This window comes from Hipposideros armiger, unplaced genomic scaffold (assembly GCF_001890085.2).
Source record: "Hipposideros armiger isolate ML-2016 unplaced genomic scaffold, ASM189008v1 scaffold_403, whole genome shotgun sequence".
In the NCBI taxonomy this organism is placed as follows: domain Eukaryota; kingdom Metazoa; phylum Chordata; class Mammalia; order Chiroptera; family Hipposideridae; genus Hipposideros; species Hipposideros armiger.
Genome location: NW_017731753.1, coordinates 1,697,232 through 1,723,943, shown reverse-complemented (window position 1 = coordinate 1,723,943; position 26,712 = coordinate 1,697,232). Strand labels below are relative to the sequence as shown.

The following is a 26,712-nucleotide window of genomic DNA, read 5'->3' as shown; positions in this document are numbered from 1 at the left end:
GATGTGAGGGGGAGTAGAAAGGAAATGGAACCTAAAAAAAAAAAAAACAACTAAAGAGGGAGTGTTTTCCAGTGTATGCCTCTTTTGATGCAAGGAATGGAGTGAAAATGGAAGAAGAAAAGACAGCAGAGAAAATAATTCTTGTCCAGGAGATAGATCCATTTTGACTCAACAGGATAACACAGATAATTAAAAATACCTAATAAGAGGTGACTGCTTAGTTCTCTGTATTCTACCATCATGAGGTGGAAAGAGCATGAGATTTCAAGTAAGATCATTAAGAACTCAAATATCAGCCCTTCCACTTTGAATTTTGGCAAATTACACAATTTTTATGGCCTTGAATTGCTTTTCAATAAATGGAAAAACTAATGCCTAGCCAAGTATGGGTTAAATGAGAACCAAGACAAAGCTCTCATGCCTAGAACATGATGGAAGCTAAGAGAATATTGCCAATACATGATGTTTTGTTGAAAACTCCTAACTCACTGAAGTATAAATATAACTTTTAGTATTCTCCTGGAAGTTATTCTCACTCAGTATTATTCAAAAACTGAAATTGCTTATTTAATAATCCTGCTTACTGACTTGGTACCTTCTCCCCTTATATGTTACTCATTTACCTTTTTTTACCTAATGGTAACCACCAGATCATTGAAATCTCCTTCTTTCTATCTGTTAGTTCACTGCTGTTTTCATTTTCCTTCTACCTGAGATTTCATGGGTCATAATATTAAAGTCTCTTTTGCATATATCCTAAACTCTTGCACCTCTTTATTTTCTCTGTATCCATTTGGCAAAGCAGTAAACTCAAAAGAACCAACAATCCATTTTCTCTGGCCTGTACACAAGTGGTTAAGAAGTGCTGAAATAAAACCTACACTAGGGCAGATGGGAACCCCTCTAAATTTATTATCAGCAGCCTCAAATAGGACAGTCAAATTCCCCAGACAAATCTATCACTTTCCCTACAGGGCTTGACAGCTCACCCTCTACAACAAATATTTCAAGCATTCTTTATTGTTTTCAAACCACCAATTCCTATGAATTACCCTGCATCCTTAGCATTTGACTTATCCTCCACAGTCAATGAGAAAGAAAGAAAGAAAGAAAGAGAGAGAGAGAGAGAGAGAGAGAGAGAGAGAGAGAGAGAGAGAGAGAGAAAGAAAGAAAGAAAGAGAAAGAAAGAAGCTAGGAAGAAAGGAAGGAAGGAAGGAAATCTCTTAGACAAGAGCCAACTCGTCTTCCTGCCATCACACCTATATGTTCACCTACATTGTATAATCAATTGCCTCCTTCCCTCCTATTATAAGAGAGGGATAATTTCATAATCAATTAAGTGACAAAGCTGTGCAACTTGACCTTCGAAATGCATTTTGCATCTATCTTCTTTGCTCCGCCTCTAGTGCTACCACTCTAGTTTAAGCTACCGTCGTGTTTCAACTGATCTATTAAAATGGCCTCTTGAATGATTTCCTAACAACCTCTACTGATTCTTTCTAATCAGTTCCCACATTACAAGTCAATGAATTATTTTGAAAACTCAAATTTTCTCAGGTCATTTGAATACTTAAAACCTGGCTTTGTGAGCAAGGACTGTTAATTAGCCTCCAGGACTCATTCACTAAGAATAGAACCCTCTCTAACTTACAACTAAGATTTAACAGTGCACATGGCTGCCCAACTAGAGACTGTATTTCCCAGTCTCCTTTGCAGCTGAGTGTGGCTATGGTGTGAGTAAAAGTGATGTGTGCAACTTCTAGCTCCCTCACTGGAATCTTCTTGCCCTCAACTTCCTCTTCCTCCTTCACATAGAGGAGATTCCTTAGACTCAAAGATGGAGTCCACTTGTGTCCAAAGTCAATGAGAGTTACTCCACCACTTTAGATTGCTAATCTCTGTTCTGTTACAGGAAAGGAAAAGTGATTGAGACTGAAAAAGATACACACTCAAAGTGTGTTTCTTCTTCCAGCCACTATATACATATACTTTAGGGTCTTTGTTAGATCAGCTTAGGCTATTCTCTAATTAAATACTTTTACCATTTCAGTAGAGGAAAAATTAAAATTCTTAATGTGGCTTCAAAGGCACTAGGTATCTGGCTTCTGCCTACCTTCTAGATTCCTTTTTTTTTTCTTTTTTTTTTCCCCCCTTTCTGTTCCTTTCATTCTCTATGTCCCTAACTCCTGAACTTCTTAATTCTTTAAAGATGCTGAACTCCTTTCTGCCCAAGGCCCTCACGCCTTTTATTTGCTCTGTCAGGAATGTTTCTGCCTCTGCTACCCCTCATCTTATTAACAACTATTTGGTCTTCAGATTTTAATCCTGAGTCATTCGTCTTAAGCAATTGATGTCCTATCCCCAATCCCTCCCCACTCCGAAGAGTTCGATTAGGTTCCCTTGTTAAATGGCCTAATACCATTCTAGTGTTGTCCTCTTTTTGTTGTGAAATATTTCTTACATTAAAAAAATAGAATATAAGTTATATATGTAATATGAAAATATTATTATAAATCCCCACGCACCCCAAATCCAATTTAAGAAATATAATTTTACTAATGCCATTTAGTAAGGCACATAATCGCCCAACTAGAGACTATATTTTCTAATCTCTTTGTAGCTAGCTGTAGTGCTGTGATTATGTGTACTTGTACAATGCATATATTCCCCTAAACAATACGTTTAGTTTTGCATATGTGTAAATATTATAAAAAGGTTACCTGTGTTGTCTGTGTTCTTCTATTTCTTGCTTTTATACTCAATATTATGTTTTTGAGATATTTCTATGTTAATATTTAATTCGTTTCCATTTATTCCCGCATAAGTCCATTTTAATGCAGTCTTAATATCCTATGTCATGACTATAGCACAATTTATGCATTCTTTTGCTGATGCACATTTGGCTCGTTTCCAGTTATACACATGAACATACATTTATCTTATATATGTATATATTTATTTGTGTATATGTGCCAACTACAAATATTGCTGCCATAAATATTTTGTACATATATAATTTTTAAAATGAGTTGCTCCCTGTTCTATTTGGGATTTTTGTTTGTTTTCGTTTGGGAGCCACCAACTCAGACCACTTTAAATTCACTCCTCTGCTTGGAAGATTTTAGATCACCTAAGTGGAATGATTTTCAATCCCAATTTTGCATGAGGGTTAAACTGTGACTAAAACTTTTCAAGGAAAACTTTTTTTGCTTCCATTTAGAGCCAAGATCAAGACAGATACAGTTCTTTCCCATTTCCCTTTGAAGGGCTCTTTCTTTAAGACTATAAAATTGCTGTTTGATTTGGAAAATCTCAGCTATTAATCAGATTGCTCCACTGAGAAGGGAATTGGCTCACTGACTGTAATAAGTTTCTAATCTGGTCCATTTTATCGTTATGATTGTAATTCCACCTGGCATTTTGAGGCTGACTGATATTACTGAAGCAGCCTGGTGGCCTTTCCTACCACATTCGTATAGACATTGTCATAAAACTCTGGCTGTTTTAAAATTTAAATATATTTAAAATTACTCTCTCGTGGCTTAACAATTACATTTTTAGACACAACTTATGAGTTCTATGCAGACCAAAAAATTGAATACATAGAGACATGATCTTAACTTTTAGCAATACAATGAAATGCGCTTTGTTCAGCCATGAGTTTCCAGAAAAATCCCCTTTTGATGTTTACATTTTTTTCTAATCTGTTTTTAGTGATTCAAGTCTATAGTAATATGTTTTATTTTACACTTCTTTTCAAAGTATGAAGCAAAATGTGAACAATTAAAAGAAAACATGTAACATCATATTAGAACATGCATAACATCATTTTGCAGTGTATAAAACATCCTATTTTCTGGTCATTAAAAGCACCCAAGGTAGAGTAGGAATGGGGGGGGGTGTTAAATTTTTTGAAAGACTTGAAGTCCAAGCTCAGATGGGCAGGGACAATGATACACATTAGTCTATGTGACACTCAGCACCAAGCTGCATCCCTTACATTGGTTGAAGTCATTAGGGACTTGGTGCTGTGTGCGTGGAAGGAGTAGGGACGTCAGACCTACCTGGCTTCACACGCTGGCTCTACTCCTTACTAGTTGCGTGATCATATGTCATGATATTAGACCTTTCAATTTCCTTGTCAGTAAATGGAGGATAATAGTACTTATCTCAGTATTTATGAGGATTAGTTGAAATAAATACTGAGGATCTAGAACAGAACTTGGCACATAGTAGCCATCAATGATAGTTATAGAGTTTCCCCAAAGTAGCAACCAAATGAAATCAATTTTATGAAGTAGATGAATCAAAGAACCTTCATAATACCATAAAGATTTGATGATGAAGCTTAGATAAGGAATAGTTTTTAATTTTTATATTTTGCAATCATTGTATTATAGATACAATTTATTTAGAATGAAATTGTATGTGGACCAACTGACCAAATACAAACTAAGTGTTTCTTAATGTCATATGATTGATTTATTTCTCTTGTAAAATAACCCCTTTGAAAGAAAATAAAATAGCAGTACCCACTTAATTTTGTTGAAATAAAGTCCAATTGGATTAAAGATTTAAATGTTAAAAATAAAAAATTAAGACATAAAGATGTTCAAAGAAAGCATGCATAGAATTAAAAAATAATTTTTGAGTCAAGACAGTTTGGCTATGCAGGACATGTCTAGACACCACAAATGGATAGACTGATAAGCGTGACAACATAATTTTTTTAATCTTTATACTGCATAAATAAAATCTAAAGTCAAGTAACAAATGGAAACTGTTGGTAGCATACATGATGAGAAAATGGAGATTAGTATGCAAACAGCTCTTACAAATAAGTAGAAAAGTGCCAACAACTTCAATATTGGCAAAAATAGGAATAGACTTTATAAAACTAAATGTAAATAGCCAATAAGTATATAAATGAATGCTCATCCACATTCATAATTTTAAAGTGCAAATTCAAACAATATCACATTTTAAAACTATCAAAATGTTAGCACTCATTTTATATTTCATAATTTTGATGTGTGCATGGTAAAGCAGCCACCTCCCTTCACTACTGCTGAGAATGTAAATTGCTAGAATGAAATATGGAATATGTATACCAAAATTTTAAATGTACATATCCACGCCTAGTAATTTATTTGTTGAATACGCTAGCACATCAATGCAAAGCTCTATGTGTTTAAGAATTTTCATTGCAGGATTAGCTACACAATTTTTTAAAGTTCTGGATAAATCTAAATGTGTATGATAAGGAAATAGTAAAACAAATAAGGCAAGTTATATCCTTAACATAGTACGCCCTTAGCTATTGAAAAGAATGTGAGAAGAACTACAATGTGCATATTTGGAATGATATACAAGTTATTTTGATTTGAAAAAAGTAATATATAAACAGTTTTTATTGTAAACATTCATCTATGCAAAGAAAAATTAACATAAATGTGGATATAGCATGTATATTAGATATTTTTGCTGGAAAAAACTAAGAAAAAAAACATGGGGATATGAGTGTGGAATAGGAAGAAAGAAGGAGTAAATTTTTTAATTTAATCCTTTTCTGAACCATTTTAACGTCTATGCTCATGTATATTTTACTTAAAAAATCGAATACAACTAATATAATGATAAAAATATAGAAATTGTAAAGAACTAAAATTAAATTAAATGTCAGTCGAAGCCAGCAGATAATTTTAGGTGTTGAAAAGCATGTACTAGGTGCTCTTGAAAAGGAACTGTCAAAACGTGACTCTGTTGCGATGAAATGATGCATTGATTGGTGCTTAATGAGTTTTGTTTTCCCCTAGACAAAGCCAGAGGAAGATCAAGAGCAGGTACTCACTTTGACTCAGCCCGGAGACGGAGTCGAGCAGTCCTTTATCACATCTCTGGGCACCTGCAAAGAAGAGAAAAGAACAAATTGAAAATAAATAATGTAGGTGGTATGTGTGTACACTCTGAATGCTAGAGTTTCCCCTGGTGGCAATGTTTGATTCGCTAAAGAAGGGCTCCATTTACTCATTTATTGGCTTTCCTAGGGTTTTTTTTTCCAGTTTGGCTTGTGCTTTCCTATAAAGAACAAACTGGAAAAGGTCAGCAGTCATGAGGCATTTCTGTAATAAAAGTGCTTAATCATAGTGTTATCACAGAATAGAGATTAGAATATTACTGCAGCCAGTGAGATATGTTCGTAGGGGCGCGGTAGATGGGGGGTAGACTGGCTGTGTTTTATGAAAAAGATGATGCAACAAGTCATATTACACATGCACAGTATATCAGTTAAAACTTCTCAAATTTAATTTTAGCACCATCTACTTTGCACTTTATCTAATTTCATTTCATGCTTTTATCTGGGGGGGACTATGGACAAATCAAAGTCATTACGCCGCTTAAAAATTTACATTTTATACAAACATGCAGTTGGAAAATTTCACACAGTGGAACATTGGATTAGAAATTACACGCCACACATTGCACAGTTTTGTAAAAAGCTGCACTCTTAGTAAATGATCGGAGAGAGCTGCTCTCTGAAACCTGGTGCTTATCTCTCAAAAAAGCCACAGCAAATAACTGTGCCTATAAAAGGTGATTCTTCGCAAAGGTTTACATGACACATCCTCCAGGGTGTCACACTTAATTTCATCATTCGTTCTTAGCACTAAGAGACTTCACTGAGAAACCCGGATCCTTGCCTGTTTAGTTGTAGATACTCAAAGACAATTTTTCAAATGATAGAATGCCGTTAATCTGCATTGTGGAATCTTTAGCACACACCACTTTGGAGGGCGGGGTGAGCATGGGTGGCAGTTATAAATACTCAGGGTCTAACTTGGCAGTGATATTAGAAAGAGTCACAGCAAACAACCAGAGCTATTTTGGAATCGATCTAAGATCCAGCAGTGCTGGGAGTTAGGGACACGGGGGATTCTTGGGCATCTTACTTTTTACATAGAAAGCTCGAGTTCCCTAACCTGACATACAAATGCTTTGATAAAAGTCACATATCAGACATTCAAAAGTATCCGCTTATCTGATTGTAGCGAAACAAACAAAGGCGCAGGGGCCCAGGTGTGGAGCAAGAGCTGACATGGAAGTGCTGCACACCTGGCTCTGCTCCCATGTGATGCCCCTCTGGAAGCCAGAACAAGCTGTTTCGACCCATTTGTGCACCAGGACCACCACCCATGCTGGGGCTGATCTGCCAGTGCGCTGCTGTTAAAGAGTCACCACCCACTGCTTATTTTATCTTGACTTAATATAAAGATTTCCTAGGGATATGTGGGCCTAGTGTCACATGGATTTCCTGAGAATCCAGGGATAGACTTAGAACAGTGCACACCACTTGATCTATGGAGCCTTCCTTCCACTGGTTCCTGTTTACATCTCCCTTCAGTTACCGAGTCAGCCTCAGTGACAGTAAACATTCTAAGGAAGGAACAAAGGTAGCCAAATCTGGGCTTGTTTCTATGCAAGTCAACGAGTAGAGCACATAAACAAATATTAGCCAGAGATTCTACGACACTGAAAGCTGACACTGTCTTCTAGCCTTTGGCTGAGATTCGTTTGGACATGGCAAGCGTTATTGAGCTTTAAAATGCATTTGTTGAACATGCTGTTTTTCCCTCTCGATACGACAAAGTGCAGAACAGTACTTAAAATCTGATTTAAAAAATCATAATTCCCACTGCTTAGATAATTTGCTACATTGCCATTTCTTTAAGAAGTACAAACATCAGGATGGAGCATTAAAATAATGGAGAGTAATTAAGGATGTCTAATCCACACAGTGACTCTAACAGTTCAGGTAATTCTTCTGGTAGTGAAGCGTAGAGTCAGAAGTGGCCCTTCTTTGAAGGAGAACAGGGTAGAGTGGCTTAAAAACAGCAGGAAGAGAGAAGGAAGAAGAATAAACAAATGATCTGGGTAGCTTATTGGCTAAACAATCAATCTTTAGGGAGTCTGGCTCTATTAACATTCACACACACACAAAAGACTTCTCCATATTTTTGTAGCCCTTTGCTATTTACAGATTCCATTTACACACATCACATTATTTGATTCTTAACAGCAAGCTTGTACTAGGTATGATTTTAGTGACGCAAAAGAACAACTTATTTGAGATCTAAAAAGTAAAAGCAGCAGATGTGGGACCCAGCCGTGAATCTTTTGACTCAAAGCCACTGTGCTTCTGCCTCTACCTTTCTTGCCTCTCTGTTCCAGTCCTGTTGGCTAGGAATATATGACTCAACCACAGACAACACAACTAAACAGGCCATTAGCAAGGTTTCTCCCCAATCAGGATGCAATACCTTTCAGTCATGGCTCTTACTTTGCATGGCACATCTTGGAAAAGGTGTTTAATTTCTGCTTTCCTTGGTTTGTCACTCTGTCTGTTACATGACATTGGGAAGTGTCTCCAACACAAAGAAATGTAAAGATCATTTAAGAGGCCTGGGAGCTTGAAAGGAGAGTGCTTGAAAATACCTGAGTACCACCAGCAGGGTACTAGTGGTATACACTAAGCTGTTGGGATTACTCTGTGTAGTGACAATAGAAACATTTTCCTACTCCTTTGTTCATTCAGAGTTAGTTTCAAAGAAATGTTGCAAAAATAGTTTAGAAAACAGTTACCTTGATTACGCTATAGTCTTAACCACTGTGTTTCAGTAATTCCTAGGGTAGGGGTTAAATAGTTAAAACACCATAGCTACTAAAAAATATATGCATCAAAATTAATAACTAATTTATAAACAAAAATTGAGAATCGTTGGTCATATTATTCTTTAGGCAGACTCTATATGTTTCAGGGTTATAAATAATATGTATTTTCCCCCTATTTGCTAAAAGCACACTTTCCAATTGTAAGAAATTTTCTCCCATTTGAAATGTTTTTGATAAAACTTTATAAATACAGGGGTGGGAGGAGTGGAGCATGTATTTTTTCACTCAGGTGATTGTATCAAGTTGTATGCAGGATTTGAGTTAAAAACCTTTAGAATAAAAGTCTAATATGAGATGTATTGGATTCTCAGTATCTTTCAAAATAATTTTAAATAATACATTTTATGTAGCTTAGAAAATGAAATGGTGTGATTTATTTTATGATTTGTGGATATAACTAATATATTGCCGACCTTTTGCATCAGCATTACGAATGTTTCATATAAAAAACATAGTCCAAAGATAATTCTTTACTTTTCCCAACCCTTACTCCTAGAGCTAGCTTCTCTCTCAAACAAGGTAAAATTTTCATTTCTGTAACATGATAGGAAAAGACTGATTTGGATGGAAGTTGAAATATCCCCCCATGCCTTCTGGTAATGTCTTATTGCAGTAAATATTTGAAAAAATATATATTAGAATCCATCATGTCCTATTATAAATAGAAGTGTTTATCAACCTTGAGGAGATTAGAACTTATGGACCCTAACTCTCTCCTGTGCACCAGCCTAAGCTTTGATGAGAAGCTCAACAGTTGTACTTCAGTCTCCTTTTCTCAGTTCTATGCCAAAATCCATCTTTGGAATTTGTTCCTAGAATGAGATGAAGGAGGCAAGTCAAGCATCAGAGAATTAAGTGGAATGTGGATGCAGTGGCAGATAGGCATCAAAGAACAATCTGGATGTAGCAAAGCAGTATCTCACTATGAAATCCTGGCATTATGAGGTTCCTGTGTGGATTGAGCGAAAATACTAACAGGAAATAGAAATGTGTCAGGAATACCTACCAAGAAAAGATGCAAGATAAAGGGTGCCTTGATATTAAGGTAGTAGGGATATTTGCTTACTGATAGTCACCACTAAAGAGCTAAGTATTCCAGATTGCTTGGAGCCTTTCTTGGAATCCCTGAACATACCACATTAATTCGTTCTTCCCTCAATGGCTGAAATAAGAAAACACACTGTAACCTGCAAGTAGCATGCATTCCAGAACTTTTAACTGTTTTGTTCAATTCAACTTAACTTTCAAATTTAAGTTTCCATTACCTATCCTGTATTTCTCATTAATTGAGGTCAAAGCAAGGTCTGCAAGTATCTGGTCATAGACTTGTCAAATATCCACACGCGTTATTGTTGGGCCTCCCTTTGTCTCATAGCAATAAGAAGAATTGTTCATCAATTTGGAGTGCTTTCAAAGTGAAGAGCTTTTGCAGTTATAAAAACTCCAGCTATTCTTCATTTAATCAGCTGCACAGTGAACACTGCCTTTCGCCTCCCATGACCTGAATCGTAACTCTTAAGCGACTGTTTCTCATTTTGCCATTTTAACAAGAGCTAGCTCATGTCAGAAGGAATCCATGTCAATCAAGGTGATGAGATTTGGGTTCCCAACATGGAACTTCACCCAAAGCCACAATGCAAAAATACAAGCAAGTGGCACAACCTGTTTATATTTCGAAAGAAATGTAAGCAGCTGTTTACAAGAGGTTAATCTTGTATCTCTATCCTTTCTAGGAGAAAAAAAAAAAATGGTAGCTTTGCTGTCCTCAGGAGAATTTCCGGTCAAATATATTCTTTAGATAATGACTGTCATTTCAAAACTATAAGTATATGGAATGTCCCATGATAATAGGACTATAAATGTATCGTGTTTAGAGTGTGTGTAGGGTTGTATTTACAACTGTTGACATCTTTAGTTGACATTTTAGGTAATGGCCTTGTTATTTTTAACGAACAAAACCTGGATTACTCACTGAACGTTCATGACTAAATTGCATATTTCTGTTACTTATCGTGACGACCTCTGTATATCTGTATGTAAAATGTATATCCACTTTAGTATATACATCTCTGCTTTCTGCATCAGCTGCTTCTGAAAGTCCCTCGTCAAATAGACTGACGTTGTACGTATGAATAATCCTCCTCACAGAGGTGTGCTTACGGCTGTGCGATCCCTGTTGCTAATGTTCTGTCTCCCCTCTCTTCTTTTTGTCTTTATCCACAGAATGTTTTTGTAGATAAACCAGCATTTCCGGAGTATAAAGTTTCTGACGCAAAAAAGTCCAAATTCATCCTTTTGCATTTTAGCACTTTTAAAGCTGGCTGGGACTGGCTTATTCTGCTGGCAACGTTTTATGTTGCCGTGACTGTACCTTACAATGTTTGCTTTATTGGCAACGACGACCTGTCCACGACTCGGAGCACCACAGTCAGTGACATTGCCGTGGAGATTCTTTTTATTATAGGTAAGAACCGGCGGCGGCGGCGTTCCTAGGCGATTTGCATAGGGGAAGCGAGTGTGTTCCAGGTTTTTCTGACACAAATTTCAACTCAGATCCATTTGCATGGGCATGACTCAGCCCCTGATGCAAATTTTGGAGAAGCACATATTTGGATGTCGGAAAATTGCCTCTTCCAAGCTTTCTCACTGTTCCTTTATTTCAAACCAATCTAAATGTTTTGTGTTTCCATCCTTATGTTGTCAAAAAAAAAATGGGCTTAAGGAAAGACTTACAGGCTGCTGTGTTTGCACCCTCACATCCATCATGATCTTAGCTGTGCAGGGTCAGAGATGGGACTTGGCAAGAATCCATCAGTGGGGTTCTGATAATGGTCCAGTGCTGGGCATGGTTCTCCATGCCCTTCCATGCCTTTTCGACATGTTGATGGTGGTTGCCATAAGCGACCTGGTTGCAGATGCAAAGGATTACATAAGCCTTCCAATACATCAGGTGAAGCAGTGAGTAACTGATTTTAACTAAAAAGGCCCCCAGGGGTGTTTGCTGAGAGTATTTATCTCTAGAATATTAGGAACCTCAGGTAAAACTGCATCTGCTCCCCTCTTGTGAGCCTTGCCCTATATTCTGTCTCTTACATTTTCGTCTTGTTTAGACCAAAGCCTAGCCCTTGCTTGCTCATTCTAAGGTAAGTTCTCTTGGTTTGTCGGAAAAGTCATGATGCGTTTTTGCAATGAAAAAACATACAAAAAATACGTCATGACTTTTCCGACAACCCAATAGTTCTCCACTAAAGCTTAGGCTAACTCCCCGTGGAGTTCCTTGAACCTTTCATTCATCCTCGTGGAGTTCTTGGCCATCATGAGCAAGCTGATACCTACTTCTTTACTTGGTCACAGTGATAAAAAGCAACATCTTTATGGTAAAGGCGAGAAAGTGTTTGGACAATTTTTTCAAGGATTTGTTAACTAAAGGAATGAGACACGGATCTCAAAAGTTCAAAGAAAAGGAAATAAGGAAGTGAGGCAGAGCAAAACCTTGTTTCAGTGGTAGTGGTACTTTTTCCATGTGGAGCTGGTAAAGCTTTGGGGACAGAGTGGGCTCTCTAACAGAATGAGCACTTGTTGGCTCCGGATGAGTTTGTATGATCTTGGTGTGGCTTTGGCATCACTATTAACATGGTATCTACTGGACACACCGTCCTCAGAGCTATGTTAGTACTCCTGCCCCCACCCCAAAGTGGTGGCTGTAGTATGTTTAGGCCACTAGATGGCAATGTTGTTTAGTTGGGTAGCTTGGTAAGGCCACAAATTTAAGGGAAAAAAAATTTTTTAACTTAAACTGTTCATTGGAAAGGTATAACCATAAAGGGGTATTAAATCGTTGTTAAATGGCAAATAACAACATTCCAGTTTGTAAAATAATTTAAAATGAAAATTATAGACAAATTGAGTGTGTCCATATAAACAGTCCATTGTAATTTCATACCCTTTTACTTTGCTAACCTTTGATGCCTTCTTCCACTCACCCAGGATACACAGATAAATTAGCACTCTAAAAAGACTCCCTGTAACCTGATCAAAGTTCTCAAGAACTTGAGAAGCCATTCAACATGTCTAAGCCTGAGTATCTGCTTAACAAGTATTTCATATAATAATAATAATAGCTATTATTATTTAAAATTTGGTCACAGGGATAAGGTTATATCTTGAACTTCCTTTTCCACTCTCTCTGGTTCTTAGATATTTGAAATTCCCAGGGTTTAGAAGCCACTTCTGGTATTGCATGTTCATTGGCAGGTGATAATGTGTTTATCCTCAGAACTGCCACCTGTGGGAAAGATATTTCTTTTTTTTTTTAGGCTGCTCTCCTCTATTAAACCAATAGAGTCTGGCTTGCCACCTGATAGTTGCCCATAAACCTTTTGTGTTCTTTCTTTCTTTCTGCCATTTCTACTGAGTTCCAGGTAGCAAGGTGTTCCTCTAGGTAGACAATGCAGTAGTCAGCCTTTACCTATGATTTTGCTCTCCATCGTTTCAGATACCTGTGTCAGCCATAGTCTGAAAATATTAAATGGAAAATTCCAGAAATAAACAATTCCTAAGTTTTAAATCGTGTGCCATTCTGAGTAACATGATGAAACCTTGCTCCCTCCCACTTCATTCTGCCTGGGATGTGAATCTCCCTTTGTCCAGCAGATCCAGGCTATGTCCGCTGCCCACCCGTTAGTCACTTAGTAGCCATGATGGTTATCAGGTGGGCTGCCATGGTTAGTTATCACAGTGCTTGTAATATCTGTATTGGAGATTCACAATGACCTTTAACATTATAATTCCTCTGAGGAATGCAGTGATAAAGAAATTTGTTTCACAGTAATTTATCCAGCACTTTCATAAATTATTTTTTTTACCTAAGAACTCATTGCTTCCCAGACCACTTAGTAACATTCTTTTGGGAAGACTTACTTAAAACCATTCCTCCCTGATAGAGTCTCCATAAAGATAGTACCTGAGGGTAATTATGCTGGTTAAAATAAAAATATGAATAATGAGCTTGACTTTCTCCTGACTATTTACTTCCTCTTAAGATAAATTGTAAATCATGTAAATCACCTTTAGTTCTTTAGAATCAATAGGGCACAAGGTTTGGCTTTCAGTTGCAAAGTGATGATAAAATTACTTTTAGTTTGAAAACCAGCATTTGTAATTGAGGATCCAAAGCCTTATGAAAACTTAAAATGAGAAGTGACCTGCTGGTGATGTACTGAATCGAATCTTTCTACTTATAGGTGGGACATTGAGCCCTAGTGATATGCTTAAGTCCCTATAACTGACTGATGGCAGACTCAGGTCTCCTGGTTATTGGATCAGGTTTCTTAAGAGTTTATAATCAATATGATTCCATTTTCTAAAAAATTCCACTCAACTTGCTTTGCTTTATTTAAAGCAATGAGGGAGAAAAATGAGAGCATGCCATCTTCTTCTCTTTCTTGCATGAATGGGGAAATAGTTTAAATCTCTGAAATCTGTGCTAAAAACAGTAGCACACCCATGGGTCCAAGAATCACTTTCCCCATTTCCTTGCTAAAAATCCAGAGAACCCAATTTTGTGCAGACAGTAATATGTCCAAACCCAGGAAATGAAATATGAGTATTCTAAGCCACTGGTAATTCCCCTCCCTTTAGCCAGTTTCAAGTGTAGGGGTAAGTGTGTGACCAGTTTTGTCTAATAGGGTCTAATGAGAGAGTTTCTGAAGGCTTCTTGGAAATTATTTTTCCTCTGAAAAAAGAAGAGAGACATATGAGGGAAATATATTCATGTCCCTATTCCTTCTTTTCCCCCATGGTGTGTGGATGGGAGGGTACATTGTGTATAACTACTGCAGCCATCCTTGCTCATTAAGAAAGGCATAGAAAAGATGTAGATGACAGAGCAGAAAGTTGAGAATTTACACCTCTTGACTCCTTGCTGGGTGATGTAATAATATTCCTATTATTGGAGCCACTGCTAATTGGATATTCTGTTACTGATAGCTATATCATTCTGAAAATATAAAATATATTTTGTTAAAGTACCACCACTGTAACAGCTATATACGATGTCAAGGGGGTAGTAGATGTGTGTGTGTGTGTGGGGGGGGTTATCACTTTGTGAGGGGTGTAAATGTTTAACTAGTATGTTGCTTTGAACACCTGAAACTAATAAAAAAAAATTACCACCCTAGCATCTGCAACCCCTTGCACTGGGTCATTTCAGGATTTTAAGATACATTCTTTCTAAAGAAACAGAATGTTCTTTCTTCTGTCCTGCCATTCCACTCTGAGGATATGTAGGAAGTGGTTTGCACATTCTTCTTATCTGCTGTTATAACCATGAAGGCTTAGACTCATAGATGATGCCATTAAGCTATAACTGATTGATTTAGTCATTCTAAGAACTCCTCAGAAAGCAAATGGTCAGAGGAAACTTGGTATGCAATCGCACATCCTGTTTACTACATTTACCTTCGCCATGAAAGGGCAGTTGAGAGTTGTGTTGGAAAAAGGGCAATCATACATTGCATGGATCATTCTGTCCAGGACTGAACATCTAGCATCCTCACCCACTCACTACGTACCAGCAACGCGCCTCTATTATTATGACAATCCCAAACAACCCCTATATACTTGAAAGGCATTTTTTCCCAATGTTATATTTTTAAGGTTCTCTGTGTTGATTTAGGTGGTTCGAGTTCACTGGTTCTCATTGGGGACAGAGTCACAGTAGGAAATGTTATAGAAATATGAGTTAGACTTTAATTCATAAATCAGCACTACCATAATTTGGTGTTTATGTAGTGCTTTTAGATGACAATTTATATATTTGCAAGTGATTTTACCCCAACTAATAAAGAGAATAGCTGTAAGCACAATATTTCCTATCAGCATATATCTAAATCTTCATCATTTCTGATTATTTTATTTTTTCTTCTTTTGTCTGTAATGCTCTATTAACCAGTGCTTTTCTTCACTTACATGTCACCAAATTTTGCTATTTCAGAATATTTTCTTCATGTCGTTTAATTTTTATTATAATCTTATGACATAATTAAGGCAGATATATTTGTTTATATATAAGAGATTAAGGGGAAAAACAGGAAGCAATTTATCTAAGAGCTAACTAATTACTGACCAAACTAGGACTATAACCCTAAACTCATTCGTAAAATGGGAAAAATAATAGCATTATTGCGAGGATTTAATGAGGTAATTTTATCAAGAAATAAGCTTACTCACTGTTTAGTCAGTAGTAATGAGTCTTGTCAATAATGCTACCAAGCCCATATCTCTTCAGTTTGTTTTAATAGCCACTATTTTCAGAAAGTCAACCCTCTTTAATATCCAGCTCATCATGGGAATAAGGTCAACTAGAACATTCCACATCCCATAGCCTTCAGGAACACAAGTGTCTGGGGACTCATTTACCACTTAAAGGACCTAAGGCTTTTATAGCTAGTTCTACAGACTTGGCTTAGTGTTCTTTTAGAAATGCCAAGAGAAGGTCTCTTAAATACCATCATCTTACATCTACCTAAGTCCTGCATCCTGTATCTTGCAGTGTTCTGGGATCTGGTGTGCACTGAATGATCCCAAACAATATTATAAGCAATTATTCCAGGGCCTTCTCCCATCAATTCTTCCTGCCATCACAACCTCAGGAGCAAGGAAGTAAGCGGAAGTGAATTTCATCTCTTCCCTCTTGTCTTCCCAGCTCTGCTGAGATCTGAGACACAAGCTGGACCTTCAGTAACACAATCAAGAGGCAAGCCATTCGCTAAAGGCTTAATCCCCAGCTTTAGAGTAACTGAAACTTGTCTCTATTCAGCAACTTCATAATTTTCCTGAATCTGTGTTCAATTTCTAATAGTATTTTTATATATATATTTGCTTTGTAAAGCGTCTCCCCAAGTCCCCTCTTCATTGTGCATAATCTTTATAAATATGCCTTTACCATGGAACTGAGGTATAATGTTCTTATGCCATCCAACTCTCGTTTGTTAACTGTCTAGTAGAAATTCAAGGCTCAAAACGAGTACTTTCTTTCAGCATCCTTGGGTGTTGTTGTTTTTTTGTTGTTGTTTTTTAATGTTAGGGTAAACTATATAAATCTCACTGGAACCTGAAAAAATTTAGATATTTTATTGCTATTTTATTGTACAAGCAAACCTCAACTTATAATACAGCCATTTTCCTGAAAAGTGCAAAGATATGTGATTTCCTTTAGTTAAATGACTAAAATTAAAGATACAGACTTGGATACTGGAGAGAAAGGTTTCTAACAATAGATAAAGTTGAAATTTCATGGAAATCAAGGAATTAAAATAAGTTTTACTGGTGAATGATTGGCTTCCTGGTATTCCCAGACTATGCATTTGGAAGCTTTGATTAGTTGGCATTGGTTTTCATCTCTTAGTATTTCAGTCCCTCCCTGTCTTCTTTCCTCTCTTTTTCTATCAGTCTCATGTTTTTTTCCCTACTTCTCACATAATCACATTCTCCCTCCTAGTCTTTCTCTTCCTTTCAAACACAGGATAGCAACTGAAGTCCACACAGACATACACCCGCATATAGGCACACCTGCAGCCCCATCATTCAACACTGATCTTGCATTCCGTAATAGCTCTCTTACTAAGAGTAGCTCAGAAGAGCATTCATAGCCATGCCTCAGAGTTGACCTTTGTCCCATGTGGCCATTTTTTGCCCAATTATGAGAGTGTTCCCAGTGTCTACATTCCCAGACAATACATTTGGAGTATCACATAAATGGAATATGTTGTATTGAGTATTAATAACCAGTGACAAGAAATGAATCACAATAAAGTAGCCACTTGGCTACTGACCAGTTATTTTCTGCTGAATAAGTTTAAGCCTGAGGATAACAATATTAAACAAAACACAGAAAATGACCCTGCCACTACAGGTTTCCAGAGAAGTGTCACATACCCAATGTCTTATCTCAAAAATGAAGACATTTTGTATGTCAGAATGCCTTGGGGGCGGGCAGGGGAAGGGCATTGAAAAGTAAATAATATTTTCATTATTATTATTAAGACTCCCAAATAAAGTGGCTTAAAAGTACCTACTTAAGCACTTAAGCAAAGACTGGAATTGCATTTATTTTGCAAATAGACTATCAGTTTAATTATTGCTTCTTTAGGTTTTTCAGAATTCCTCATGGGGAGATAAAGTGCTATGATGATAAATCAGCTATTGAGCAGATACTCAGGATATTTTCCTTAACCATGTGGAACTGCGAAGCCGAGTGTTTCTACATTTCATTGGTTCAAAAACAGCAATTAATATTGTCCTTAGGCTAGAATAATGGGTTTATGTTTGATTATAAAAAGTACTTTATTCACCATTATTTCTTTTTAGAAAGACATGTGGATTTTTAGAAATATTCCCAATAAAATCGTACTCAATGGCAATGTTCTAACAAACCAACAAATTATATTATCAAGGCATGTTCTTTTGTTTAGTTTAATTTCTCCTCTGTGGACATACCATACTAATTATAGAAACTTTAAAATATAAACAGTGGAGAAAAACAAGTGGCCTTCAGTCACACCCACTCCAACACAACCACTTCTTCCAAGTTAAATCTTTCTGGTTGTTCTTTCCTCTATTTCTTTTCATGTGGTTGTGATCATAGTCTATACAAATTTAGGTGCCTTTTTTTTTACATTTTAATATAAGTATTTCTGTTTTATAAATATTTATAAACATTTAATACTTGCATAATATTCCATCATGTTGACCTAACTATGTCTTAATTGTTACACATTTAAGGCAAATTTTTTTGCCACTTAAAAAATCATAAAGAATATCGCTGTGAAAAAATATATTTATTCACTAACAGAACAAATATATATTGAATGTCCATTGTTTGCCATCCACTGTTTTGGATGTTAGAAATAGAGCAGTGAAACAAATAGAGATACTTGCCCCCATAGGACTTCTATTCCAATAGGAGACAAACAGGAAACAAAACAATAAGTCAAATCTACAGCATGTTACTGGTGAGTTGCGGGGAGAAAAGAAAGGAGAGAAGTGGGAAGAAAAGGGCTGCAATTTTAAATGATATAATCAGGGAAGGAGCATGACATTTAAATAAAGATATAAGGTAGAAGGGCAGCAAGGAAACAATCAACTGTATGTCTTGACAAAGAGCATTCCAAACAAAGAGAACATTAAATGCAAAAGACCCTACTCCTACATTTAGAACTATTTTGAGGAGTGAAATTATTGAGCCAAAGAATATTAATATATCTGCTTATAACACTTTCAAAGTATTATTTTTAATCACATTATCCTTAGAGCATTTTGGTCAACAGAGCTCTAGTTAAAATGCAGTTTGTTTACACTAATATGTTTTACAGTGATCGCTACTGTAATAAGTTCTAGGTGCATGTTGCTTCCTGAATTTTTTTAATGCTATAGTCATTTTAGTCATTGGAGCAATTCAGATCAAACAATGTTATCAATATTGTATTATTTTTATTTATTCCTTGTTTTTTCCTTAGGAGATTAAATAGATATGGAAAAATCGAGTTATATTTGCCTGACAAGCACAAAACTTATTTCACAATGTACCTGAATTCATTATATTTAAATATGAAATGTTTGCGAGACAGCAAATTTGGAGGAAAAATGTCTTAGCACATATCCAAGAATGATGCAGCCCTGCGACTTACAGATTACAATAAACAGACTATGAGAAGGAGCACGTTCTCATAAAATATGAAACAATAATGCTTGTTTTGAACGAGGCAAGGAAATTAAGAATGGAACATTACTAAATTTAGAAACCCAGAAGAAAATTGTGAGTTCTTGATTTAGAAACTAATATTGCACAGTAATGAGGGTTGTTTTTTTTTCCATTTCCCTCTTACAGAACATGAACTCTGCTATGTCATTCTCTCCCCTTTCCACTTTTTCAAGTATATTTTCTTGCAGTACATTAAAAAAATCATATGCTATAAGTAAAAATGGCATTATTTATGTGGTTGATATGTCCCATTTCATCCATTCATTTAACACTTGCCGTTGGAATGATCTCCTCTCCTATGACCCTGATAGTTTAAAGATAAATAAATACATAAATAATTTGTAAAAACCAAATATATATTGAATATATTCAGAAGTTGTTTAAATACTTTAGATAACAGAAAACATTATGATCACTTGGGCTTAGATGTAATTAATTATGTATTATTCAGTACATTCAGTATTTGTTGAGGACCAATATAATGTCACCCAAATGATTGCACATGACAGTTCCTCAACATAACACAGAAAACTCTTCATGATCTGGATTCTTTATCTCTGTCCTTTTATTTGTCACCACTTGCTCTTTTCCTGGCTGCAGCCATATAGAACCACTTGCAATTTTCAACTGTATTATTATTCCTTATATCCTTTGTATTTTTTATCTTTTGTATTTTCTACTCTCAGAAAAAATAGCAAGACATCTCCTTAACACGTTTTTACCCAATCAAATTCTCCTTATCCTTGAATTATCATCTTTGACCTCTTCCACAAAGTTTTCTTTTTAACTGTTCTTACCCTTGTCACCATAAGTCTGGGTTGGATCACTCAGGCACTATTTAAGTGGTTTCCCTCACTAACTCTTCAACCCTCTATCATAATTGCATATTTCTCTTCCCCCACACACATACCATAAATAAACTGTGAGATCCCATAGGACATGGGCTGGATAATATATTTAGTTCTCTAGTTATTCCCACTAATATAGTACCTGACCCATAGTAGGCAGTAAACTAATGTTTAGCTATTACTTAGTTCAGATAAACAATACATGAAGTGCAGCTCATTGAGCTGAACAGCCTTATTTCCAAAGACAGGCCTGCGTGGTTTATTCATGTGGTCGCACAGGTGACTTTTCTTTATTTTTAAATACTAGCCCACTTTAGAGTTATTCATCTTTAAAAAATCAAGTACCATTGAGTATCTTGGGAAATCTCACAGGTTTTGGGGACTTGCCCAGCCCCTTGCAAACACAGAGTCCAGCCCTCCATTATAGTGCATTAAGGTCAGAGCGGAATGAGCCCAGCAACTCTAAAAGCTAGGGGTTAGGATGCTACCCTTCTCTGGATGATAACCTCAAAAGGGAGACCTATGGACAGGCAGAGATGTAAGGAGATGCTGTAGCCTCAACTCAGCTGGACAGAGCGACCACCAGGAAATTAGAAACCTTTCTTCTCAATTAACTAATAAGGATTATTGAAAGGCAGGCCTGATATAAACCTGATAGCATGCTTTGGATAATCAAAAGCATGCTGAAGAAATTGAAGGCCTTGGCCTTCTCCCTGTGTTTGAGAAGCTTATACAATAATTGGGGACATTTGCCTAAGCTTGAAAAACTCTTACCAGGTGGTAAAAGAGTAGTGGCAGCCTTGTTTCAAGAGATGTGGCATGATTCCATGAGTGCAAAAAGGACATCTGTGGTGTATTTTGAATTAGATTTGGAGCTGGTCCACATTAGTTATGGAATGTGAAGGTGTATCAGAGAAGAAACGTTGATAGGAAAGTGGGATAAGAGACCACAAGGGCTGAACATCTAGAAAGAGAATGAGCTTACCAAGGTGGCAACAAGAAATAAGCTGTGCTTGTGGTTATTCGCCCATTCGTAATTCTACCTCAGCCTAGTCTTACAGGCAAAATGAAGTTCATTGCTGGAGTGGGATGTGTAAAGAGACCTACTACAAAGAGGGCCATCAGATAAAGATGTTCCTCTTAGGAGCAGATCTGAGCGTGAAGATTCCTGATGTTTGGTGTATAGTAGCTCCTCATTCAGTTTGTGCAGAATGTTTGAAAGTGAGTGTAACTGGGAATTGACTACGATTGTTAAGAAGATTATAATTCACTTAGGCTGAGTCAGATATTGGCATGGATAAAACAGATGTTAAGTCTGATTTTGAAAATGACTGGTACTTCATTTCTATAGAAAAGATTAGAATATTTAAAGTATATTTATTCACATTATCTTGTTTGAAACTTACAACAATACTTTGAGGAGACTGAAGTTGTAAACACCTGGTTCCTATTTTTCCTATCTCATAATATCTCTAAGGCTGACCTTACATAGTATAATATAATTAAGAACTAAATTTGATGCTAATATTCATCCCAGTTTATAGATGAAGAAATTGAAGCAAAGGAGACATTCCTGCTTGTATTTAAATATATTCAGAATAGCATCAGTACTGATGGGCATTCAAATGCTACTTAAGCAAACAGCATTAGCATGGGTAATAGAATTCAACAAAACTACCCCAAGTCAAGTAACATACTAGTAACAGCCAAATAAAACACATGCATTGCTTAGTTGTTTGAGTGATGTCTCAGAAAACAATGTCTTGGAATAATTCCTTAGTCTTACAGTTTGTGGCAATGTTCAATCCTAAGTAACCTGAATTTTGTAGCACCTTCTGACTCTAGCCCTGATGAAGACAATGTAGTTTTATCCGTATTGCTAGAAAAACAGCAGTAAAACTCCCTATGCAACAAAAGGTTAATTTGAGGACAAGACCTTTCCTGAGTAGATCACTTTGAACAAGTAGATGTGTTTTTGCAAAATTTTAGTTCTTCATCTGTACATCAACAATCACTACCCTATACATAGAAAATAAGTAATTAAAATAGGTAGAAAACACAGGGTTAATAAGTTTTGAGAGTTACGTTTTACTCTCTCTGGAATGTCACTGAGGAACTCTAGACACTGTGTTTTATTTATATTAACAAATACAGGAACAATTTTCCCCCCTTTCCTTTCAGAAATATCATACAATAAGTTTAAAGGATAGACTTGGTAAGAATGTTTAAAAACCTTCAAAATGAAATATGAACAAATAAAAATAACTGGAAACTTTGTTTCTTTTAAGGCTCTATCTTTAATTGGTCATCTCTTTGATAGTGTACATTTCCAAAAGATAGATTTAACCTCCAAGAGCACATCTTCCACCCTGACTCTGACTGTAATCCAAGTGCATCTTGAAATTCACTGGCTCTGGAATTCCTCCCGTCCCATTCTAGGACTGCTCTCTCTTGTTGAGTTCCCCATGTGATTATTTGGACTTTTAATTCTGTTTGCCTTGTGATTTCCCATCTTAGCTTTGATGATCCATCTACAATGATGAACTCTTGGTTCTTCAATGCCTGGTGATTTTGACTCGACTTGTCATATTCTCTCTCTCTCTCTCTCTCTCTCTCTCTCTCTCTCTCTGTCTCTCTCTGTCTCTCTATCTCTGTCTCTCTCTCTCTCGCTCTCTCTCTCTAACCTCAACAACCCTGAGGGAGAACTGATGAAAAATAGACACTATTTTTCTTCCCAACTTTCCTTTTGACTTCATTGACTTCAATAACACAACTAGAGCAAAGAACTACTTTGTGCCCCAACTTTGGCATCATTGTCTGGTCCTACTCAAATGTTACTGAAATCAGATGGGTGTGTCTTGGTAATATTGATCTTTTTGTGATTTTACTGTTCAAAATGACTAAAAATAGACTGAATTACAAAAAGCACAATTAGAAATGCAATTCTGGTATAACACAAATATATGGGAAACTTCTACTTGCGGCATTCATAAAAATAACTATAAAATCATAATGTGCTTAAGGGAGAATCTATTTTTGTTCTTAAGCATGGCTCCATTATTTCAAATACTGAATATTTTATTCCATTTAGGCTTTTAAAAATATAACATTTCAGATTTGTGACTAATAAACTTTGCTTTAAAATTCAACTATATTAGTTATATTTTAAGTGCTAGTGAGAGTCTTTAAATATAGCTTGATATATCTGTTTCTGACTGTGCTGTAAAAGTTGGTATCTGACAGATAGGCCATTGGTACAAAATATAGAGACCAGAAACAGATCTACACATATATGATCACCTGATTTATGACAAAAGTATCACTGAAATACTTTGGGGAAATGATCATGTTTTCTAAAATGGTAGCAGATCAATTGGATATTCACCTGGGGAAATAAAAGTCCTGAGTCTGGCAACACACCATTCTCAAAATCATCTCAGAACATTAACTGTAATAGCCCGAAACAACTCAAATGTTCATCAACAATAAAATGAAGAAATGAATGTCTGTATACTTATACAAAGAAATACTGTACAGCAATTAAAAATAGTAAATGTGGTATCATGGTACCAAATTAATGAAAATCACATATGTAATGTCTAGTGAGAAAATCCATACACAAGAGTATATACTGTATGATTCTATAGTTTCCTAACTAATTAAACAAAATTAATCTATGGTAATCAGGACAACAGTGACATTTTAGAGGTTAATGACTGGGTAAGATCATAAAGGCAACTTCTCATGTTCTGGTCCTAATTATATATCTATCCAATGATGGTGACAAAGATGGTCATTTTGGGGAAATTTCATCAAGCTGTACACTGAAGACCAGTTCATTTTATAGTTTACATGAAAATTTTAAAATACATTCTTTTGAAATATGTTGAACAGTTTTGTATATGGAAACCTATGAGTATAGTCAAATCACTAAGTGTATTGTCTTTTTATGACTAAAAAATTCCCTAAATTTCAAAAAGTAATTTATTGATATCATCAAAAGAACCCCCTTCCTAGGTTGGAAGAAGGGGAAGAATCATAATAAAAAAATGTTTGGATGGCAGCATACAGACAGGCTCTAAGTATAAATTCCAGCTCTACCACTTTCTAGTTGGGTAACCTTGGGCAAGTTCATTCTAAGTCAGTAACCTATCACTAAATGGACATAAAACACACTTCATAGTGTCCAGGTGAGGATCAAAAAAGCTAATATATGTAAAGGACTCAATCCCTATTGCATAGTAACATTTTAATCAATATTGCTATTTTTTTCATTATTATTTATTATCATTTTAGCACCATTATATTATGTGTATCAGGTCTTTAAAGTAACAAAATTAATAGCATGAATATGTTAGATATCTTTAGATAAGTCTTTCATTGCCCCTCTTTCTCAGTTTTGAGTAGTAATAACAGCATTGGCTGCTAATACCTGCTTGGTGGTTTACAGCCTAGGAAATCTGACTGTACAGTCTCACTGTTGGCCAATCTGCTCTATATAGCCTTCTAGGAATACCTGTCAATCAGGGTGGGCTAGGGTTGACTACCACAAACCCTAAGGTTATTATTTTCTTCAAATATGAAAATGAACATGAAAGCCCTAATTAAAATATAAAGTGATGTGGAACTAGAAAACATATTTAATCTAAAATTTTTCTCTTTGAGGATCTATGTTTTGGATTTTATACTGGGACAAATATTAATTAACATTTTTTATTTATCTCAGTCTCATCAATTCTAAGTTTTGTTAGGTGGATAATTAATATTTTACTGCATGTGAAGTTAATAGACTCTAATTATGAGGGGTTTTTAAAAATTTTATGACTGGATATTACAGATATGATAGTCCTTATACTTTCTAGTATAGTTAAATATAGAAATCTTACCACCTGATAACTATGACTATCAACAGAACAACTGTGCCAAAAGATTTCTTGGTTTAAATCATGATTTTCCAGTAGGTTTATGTTCAATCATTAAATTATGTTTACTAAAAATGATCCACTAATTCTAAAGTTAAATATCAAATTTAGAGTTACCTATTACTGAAAAAGTGACTAATTTATAGGGAGCCAAAATTGGCAGTTTTTTCACATACCAATGTGCATATTGTGTGGAAGTCTTTTGAGGTGGTAAACTTATTAAATAAAATGAGAACAATGTACAAAGTCAATATAATAAAATAATTAGTTATGGATAATAAGTGGGATTTTAATAGAGATCTACTGGGAGTGTGTGCCTGGGGCACTGAGGCAACTTGATGACTGATCTCAAATATTTATAGAAAGGGCTTTTGGGTGGGAGAAGACAAGAACCAAGGGAAGGGTGTTACAAGGAGGAAGGCATTTTGAGGAAAGTAAGTACTACAGTGATGGACATTTCTAACTAAGACAGTGCTCTTAAAAAGCAGAGAGCTCACCATTGCTGGAAGCATTCCAAGGCTGGTTGACCACATCCTTATGAAGGATGACATGGAGGGGGTTCCTGCATTTGAAAAGAATTAGGATAGAGGACTTTTAGGTCTCTTCCCTTCTGTATTGGTCCATGTGAAGTTAATGTTCAGGGTCAAAAGCAAAGCAAGAGTCCCCCATGGTTACATTGGTCACACTGGTATAGAACAGAAGCCAATACCAGCCTCAACCACCCCTCAACCCACCTGGTTGCTTTCTTTCATCCTCACCTTTCCTAAATGCAATTGCTCTTAAATGTTTCTTACTGTCTACTGTCCTTTCTGTTTCATAAATCTTTCACTTTAAGTTAGACAAGAGGAACAAATGCTGACAAGGTGAGCAAGGGGCCTTGGTATGAAAATCTCATCCACTAATATTGGCAATCGATTATAATCATTCTTAGGATTATTAGTCCCTCAAGCCTCTTCATTAATCAGCTCTGTTATTTTTCCCACACCTTGTAGTGCAAATGGCTGTTACATCATATTTTGTTCAAAGGAGAGCCTCACAGGAGATGAAAAAAGACAAAATATCATTACAATATTAGTCCTGCAGCTGGTTTAGTTAAATATCTCTCCATCCACCCTGTACTACATTGATTAATTTTTAAAGAAATGGCTAAATGAAGAAATTAATTATTTGTATGTGGTACATATGTTCTCATGCACACCATTATAATTTAATTTATGTTTAATGAGTAAGCCAATATGATTTTAAAATTATTTCCCATCTGGCATGTGTGCTAATAAAGAAAAGAAATCTACTGTTGGGTTGTCGAAAAAGTCATGACGCATGTTTGCAACAGATGGCACTAGTTCATTTTTGGAATGACTAGAGTCATTTGCATCTATGTTATTGCTATATCATTTGACAGCTGACAGTTCTAGCTTCATTCTAAAGAAAACAAAAAAACAAAAAAAAC

The 26,712-nt window shown here is 35.9% G+C and overlaps 1 protein-coding gene across 1 annotated transcript in view; it reads left to right on the top strand.

The window, feature by feature from the left end:
• Positions 1-26,712, top strand: part of KCNH8 (potassium voltage-gated channel subfamily H member 8) — a 230,048-nt gene that overhangs the window by 64,252 nt on the left and 139,084 nt on the right. The window contains exons 3-4 of the mRNA XM_019663741.1: positions 5,817-5,944; positions 10,954-11,194. Of these exons, the coding sequence (XP_019519286.1) occupies positions 5,817-5,944; positions 10,954-11,194 (369 nt within the window). The remainder of the gene's footprint in view (positions 1-5,816; positions 5,945-10,953; positions 11,195-26,712) is intronic.